Raw genomic sequence first — 6,975 nt, forward strand, 5'->3', positions numbered from 1 at the left:
ACTCTGAAAACTGTTTCTAAGATCGAAGGCTTGGTAGATTTGAGGAAGTATAATTTGATGCACTATACTCAATTGTATTGTCAATTCTAATAATTAGATTTGAGGAAGTATAATTTGATGCACTATAATCAATTGTATTGTCAGTTCTAATAATTAGTCTAACTCGAGTTCGTATCAAGGCTTTTAGTGCTTCTAGAGTAGGTCTAAAAATGGTTTCAAACACCATTATTTATCTTGCTAGACTCAGATCTCACTTCTCTAGACGATTTTTTTTTTTTTTTGCTAGGCTCACATCTCTAGACTCATGTCTACAAGCTCACGTGTCCAAGGTCACTTATAAATTCATGTCTCTAGGCTCACATATGCAAGATCATATCTACATGCTCGTATATCCAAGTTCAAGTATGTAGGCTCACGCCTCTAGACTCACGTCTTCATAAGCTTACACCTCTAGACTGATGTCTTCAAGCTCACATTCCAACTTTTCACATATTCAAATCCTCATCTACTACAGGCTCATGCGTTCAAGCTTGCATCTACAAGTTCACGATTTTTTTATATAAACTAGGCTCACATACTTTCCTTTTATAAAATAAGCCTATCGAGACATGCATTTTTAGGAATCAAGCCGATGGTGGATTCAAATTTTTACTTTAGTTCTCCAACACTTGCGAAGTACATGAATTTTCCTTGGAATTTATAGCTGGTATAGATTGTATTAAGATAAAATCCTCAAAGGACATGAGTAGGTTGAGTAGGTATGTTGTCCTTACGAATTTTCAAGGCAATAATAACTGGTCGATAAAGTATACCTCTAAAGTCACGTCTTTAGAAAAAATGGTAGGTATACCTACCTCTAGACTCACATCTTTAGGTAATGTTAAGTATACCTACCTCTACACTCACACCTTTAGGCTCACGTGTCCAAACTCTCTACATGCTCATGTCTAGACTCACATCTTTTTATGTGGGATTGTGGACTCATGTCCCCAAATCCGAGAGTTGGTTTGGCTCCATCTTTGAGTTCTTTAGGCTTTTTTCTAGTTAATGGCTGTTATATAAGTAATTATGTGTTTTTTTATTATTTTTATTGGATTTGCATCATGCTTCTAAGTTACTAATTCAAACAATGCATGAAAAATATGAAAAATTATGAGATGCATGAACAAAAGTTAACTCCCGCACTCTAATCCACCCTAATGTTTTTGGGAGTGGATTTGCTAAGCTATTCCTTGACACAATACAATGAAAACTAAAGACTCGGGTCGCAAAATCATGCAAATCACAAATGAAATCAAGATTTTACCTTTCCAAGAGATGAAAAAAAGAATACCCTGATGCAAATAAACTTCAAATCAAAATCAAAAACAAGAAAACAAACACTTCTAATTGCTCTGTAACCGTGTCTTTCCTCTCAATAACTCTATGCAATATTGGGTGATCCCACTAGCATGGAATGGACAGATGGACGTAGCTAATCCCTAAGCTAGTCCCTGAAAGTAACTAAATATCCTCCTCTATGAGCAAAAACGATGGAGGGATGGAATGTAGGAAAGTGGCAATGAAGCTTAAAAAGGGTTTAATAAGTTGTCCACTCAAATTTTAGTGAGGCTGTGAACCTACAAATGTTATAAACATTACAAAACATTTTAATAAATTAACACAAGATTTTACAGTGCACTTAGCACCTATTCACATACCATATTTCCAAGCACAAGTTTGGTACATTGAAAAGCGTGGAGCTAGGATCCTTGGTACTTGGATCCAAACATTAGCCACAAACGGGCACAAAGAACTAGGATGTCGAACACTTGAATCCACACTGGCCACAAGTAAGCATCGAAAACTAGAGAACACTATTTAGGTGGCACAATTTCCACTTGAGTTTCTTATGTCTAAGAGCTAACAATTTGACCAAAACCTTGATATGCATGCCCAACATTGCCCGAAGTGTTGATAAGGAACACCCATAGGAGTTTGCTCTTAATCTTAACAAACAACATTGGAAACTTGTCTGAGAAGAGGATTCACAATGGAAACCTGCCGGATATGGAGATTCACAAACAATCCAAGAGATGGATCCACCATTTGTTCATGATTTTATTGTCAATCCTACAAGCTTTCACATCCTCACCAAGTCCTCGGTACATCAAGCCTTTAAGAGTCACATCTTGATGAAGCCCTTTGTGCATCAAGTCCTACAAGATTCACATCTTGACCAAGCCCTCGAGGGTTACTTCAAGTGAAAATATTTAACCCTCCAACATTGGTAGCAATAAGCAAGAGACAAAAACCCTATGCAAGATAAAGCAAGCCTAGAGTTTTTTTCCTTGGCCCCCAAAGATCCAAAACCCCAACAGAGTAGGACCTACTTGCAATTCCTTGGCATGTTAGAAACCAAAGCAAAGGTCTTCCTTGCATGGAGATAAGAGATCTGTAGAAAGAACAATAAGAATCTAACGTGGCATATAGGCATGACATTGTCAATGTCATAAAACTATAGTGGGGGACAATATTCCTAGGGGATGAGTCACTGAAAGTGTAATTAGCAAGTAATGATGGAGTAAAAGTGTATTGTGCCACCCCACCATTTACATGCCATTAAACACAACTCTTTACCACCTTCTAGCACCCTCCGAGAGTAGTCCCCATTGCAAAACCTGCAAGCTTTACAAGTATGGTTAAGGTTTGACAACATGGTCACCCTTGAGATCGATCATGTCTAAATTTGTCTATGTTCAAATTGAATGGAAGGTAGCTAGGGTATGTAAACACAACTCTTCACCACCTTCTAGTACCCTCTGTGAGTATTCCTTAAGGCAATTAATAGCCAAGAACTACAAGGTTTACAACTATGGTTAAGGTTTGACACCATGCTCACCCTTGAGATCGATCATGTTTAAACTTGACTATGTTGACACTCAGATAAAAGGTACGTAGCTAGGGATTGTAGTTAGCTCATGTATGGCACAAAGCAAATTGTGGTGGCCCTTGCTGATCTACATGACATGCACATGCATGCATGCCTGTGCATATCCAATCCCATCTTCACAATAAAAACACTGCCACTAAACATTTTATTCTGCAAACACATAAAAAAAAAGGCCCATCTTCATGTAACTAACAAAATTACTATAAAACAAAAAGGACATATGCTTTCACAGCAACAACAAATCAATCTACAATTCCCTGTTCCTCCAACTACACGAATGCTTCACTCATCTAAATCGGAAGCCCCACTTGTGAGATACAAATGCCAATAATATATACATGTGCAAGCCAAAACTTCATTGCACTATAGCTATGGTAGTTCTGTGACTATGAATGTTTACATGCACCACAAAGATACAAAGCCAAGCATGCAGCCCCTAAAAGGGCTGCATAAAAACAAGAGGGAATGCACAAGCACATTCTTGCACAACGAAGCAAATCCTACAAGGCCATGTACATTTTTTATTCTAGAAGAAACAATAGCATGGCACAATAGCAGAGTACACAAACCGGGAACATTGGCACAACTTAAGATATACTAGGATTGATCAATTCTCCCTAACCCTAGACTGTCCGTAGAAAACCCTAATTATTTATTCCTGTACAAAAAAACAAGTGGTACATTTGGCTTGCTTGCTCTCACAAAGCCACAGCTAAATTACACTATGAAGCCTTACAATCATACTCCATATATGAAGACTCTATAGACACAACATGCTCTGAAGATATTTACTAACATACCCATATATGAAGACTATATATGGGTATGAAGACACAACATGCTCTGAAGATATTTACTAACATACCCACAGTTAAATTACACTATGAAGCCTTACAATCATACTCCATATATGAAGACTCTATAGACACAACATGCTCTGAAGATATTTACTAACATACCCATATATGAAGACTATATATATACATTCTACCCTTCCATTCCTTACAACTAAACACAACATGCTCTAAAGAGATTTACAAACTTTCTAGGTTCACATGCACCAAACAAACCAGCTCTAACTCAGAAGAGAAGGCAAAAAAAAAATCTGGGACCACACGCACACACACACACACACACACACATACATGCATGCATGCACAGGCGCGCACAAAAAAATAAGCCAATGTGCCACTTCCAATCAAGACTTCTACTCGGTACTGCATTTCGTACACAATCACAGTAATTTATGATAACCATCGAAAGGTTCATCCAAGCAAATCAAAATCATAGTACATGTAATACTTATTAAAAACATTTGTCCAGACATTTTGGTTCATCCTGGCTTACCAGGATTTAAGCAACAAGCTTAAAAAAACCAGAATGCAATACCCTTGCCATTATGATGATCAGGCTAAAAAACAGACAAAAGGTTATAGAAAACACATTAACAAGGACATAGCTAGCAAGCATATCAAGTCGTGCTGAGGTGTAGTGCCAATCACATAAGCACCTTACGCAGATTCACAAGCATGCTGAAGGAGTGGGTCCGAGTGACTTTGCGATTTCCTGTTTCGTTGGCACCTGGTTACTTGCTTCTTCAAGCCCAGCTTCTCATCACCTCCCCACAGTCCATCATAGTGTAAATAATCCCAAATTCACTGTACAAAAGCCTACAGAAAAGCAAGAACAGACATAGTTGTAGCTGCAGAAACACACTTTGATATGTCTAACAAGGTTCAGGTCGGTTTGTTGGGCCTCACACGAAGAAACCCCAGATAATGGGGCTTAAAACGCTGAATGAGATCAATAACCTGAGCTCTGAAGAACTTCATGCATGCCTCAACCTGGCTCTGAAGATACTCCTTGACACTCACAACCAAAGACTTGTTCTTGGCAGCAAAGCTCTTCCAGCATTGTGCAAAGAAATGTGTTTCTGGAGTTGCTTCCTTGCCTATAGGCTGGAGATAGGCCCTGGCAGCTTGTTTCAGCAATTTGTCTTTGAATTTCACTTGTGACAGATCACACCATTCCAGTTCCTTCACCCTTGGAGAGCCTCGCTTGGTTGGAGACACCACGATCAGGTCGCGCAAGCTTGTGTACTGCAGCTTTAGGGAGTTCAGCTCACCAAGCTCCACCAAGTTGGATACGTTGTCATCTGGCAGGCCGTCTACCCAATGAGCCTCCTTGGAGAGGCTGGGCAGTGCCTGCACTGGCTGTAACCCTATGTTCAACTGGATGGTCATTTCCTGTACCTGACAACAAACAACGATAGAAGACAATGGAGGGTTGGCAACTCAACAGCAGCGAGAATATGAGAGAGAGACAGACAGACAGACAGAGCGAGAGAGAGAGAGAGAGAGAGAGAGAGAGAGAGAGAGAGAGAGAGAGAGGCGCATGCAGATGATCAGGGACGAGTTCTGTGAAAACAGGTACGTATCAAATGAGAACATTCACCCATGTGCAACGCAGACGCGCACATGCACGTGCACTCAGACACCGTGAGCAAAATACACATGCACTCATGCATCCAACCTTCCAGGCGTGAACATGGGCATGCACGTGAGCTGCGGTGAGTAAATCATGATTCCTTGATCTAGCGCATCCGCAGTATTAGTGGACCTAACCCTAAAATAGGAAACCCTTACCCTAAAAAGAAAAAACCTAACTGTAGGGTAAAAACGCCAACCCTGTATTATAAACCCTAGATTTTACCCCACCCCCCCCCCCCAAAACCTAGATGATATGCCTAACTCTAACTGCAGCTAGGTAAATAATAGAGCTTGCTTAAACCCCACAGACGATGTATAGAGAGATTGAACTAGTAACATCGAAACAATTTGATACAAAATTTGATTCAACACAAGGAAAATACCTGGACAAAGAGTATGCAACTGCTAAGAAAAATCGCCTTCCTTAGGTGAGGCAGAGATAAGAGCTTGTAAGCGCAGGTACGAAAAAGCCATGGAAACGGCCCCCCTGGTACAGGCGGGCAAAGGAGATACAGTAGGTCGACCTGCTTTTCAATAGCAGAGAAGGGGTTGGGGGGGGTGTTTAAGGTTTCTTGGAAGAGAATTAGGGTTTTTCAGAGCTGGAAGCTCTGATCTAGGGTTTCTCAGAGCTCGAGGCTCTGATCTAGGGTCTCCAGCAGGGGGAGGGTCTCGTGGGAAAATTTAGGGCTTTTTGAAAGGGGGAACTCGGGAAAAAAAATCCGGCTATGGCAGAAAGGGGCGATGTGCACAAAAACAACAGGGTTGAAAAACTAGTGGTGCGCAGCACCGCAACATGCAGCCTGAGGTTTTACCCCGCCCCCTCCCAACGGTAAAAAGTTAATTATAAAATAATACTTCTTTTCGCCGTAAAATAACGCGCTTTTTCCACCAGTGTCCCGACAGCTCACCCGCAGCGCACGGCCCGCGCCTACGTGCTGATGTTGACGGCTCACGGGCCACCTAGGGTCCGGATCCACACACACTAGGTGCCGTATTAAGGACGAATTCCCCTCCACTGATTATTCATAATCTTAATTAATCTGTTAATTTAATGATGCCACGATTGGGTAACTGGCATTGCAAGCTCTCAAGTCATCATTTTTTTTAGTTTCAAAAAATTTCGAGAAAGTACCTGGCATCATTTGGTCTCAATGCAATGTGGCCCCATGTTTCCCCCTCAAACATGGGCTCCAGCTCATGTCCTGCCTTGACTTGCACCCTCAATTGTCCACATTAGATCATCTATGATTCTAAGCTCCTCTCTCTCTCTCTCTCTCTCTCTCTCTCACTGACACATCTAGGATTCTATCTAGGCAAGCTCTCTCTCTCTCTAAGCATCCCTAAACACAGATACTATCCTTAATGATGTGCCGCGGACCCCAAAGATGCCACACCACTAAGGCCATGTCAACTTAAAGCACTACCCTTCCCATTTCACCTCATCATAAACTTTGTGCTACTTCTCACCAAGCGCACTCTGGATCACACAAGATTTACCACCACACCAAAGTGACCCTACCCACACACACACACACGCACATACACATGTCTCAC

The 6,975-nt window shown here is 41.1% G+C and overlaps 1 protein-coding gene across 1 annotated transcript; it reads right to left on the reverse strand.

Annotated features, from left to right (window-relative positions):
- Nucleotides 1-4,175: 4,175 nt before the first annotated feature.
- Nucleotides 4,176-6,264, reverse strand: LOC147635715 (uncharacterized). Its single transcript, XM_086803117.1, has 2 exons — nucleotides 5,805-6,264; nucleotides 4,176-5,184 (listed from the first exon to the last, which is right to left on the reverse strand). Exon 2 carries the CDS (start codon nucleotides 5,173-5,175, stop codon nucleotides 4,669-4,671), a length of 507 nt encoding a protein of 168 aa, XP_086659243.1. The 5' UTR covers nucleotides 5,176-5,184; nucleotides 5,805-6,264; the 3' UTR covers nucleotides 4,176-4,668.
- Nucleotides 6,265-6,975: the final 711 nt, after the last annotated feature.

The sequence above is a fragment of the Cibotium barometz genome, chromosome 9, assembly GCF_041138505.1.
Source record: "Cibotium barometz isolate CiBa-2024 chromosome 9, ASM4113850v1, whole genome shotgun sequence".
In the NCBI taxonomy this organism is placed as follows: domain Eukaryota; kingdom Viridiplantae; phylum Streptophyta; class Polypodiopsida; order Cyatheales; family Cibotiaceae; genus Cibotium; species Cibotium barometz.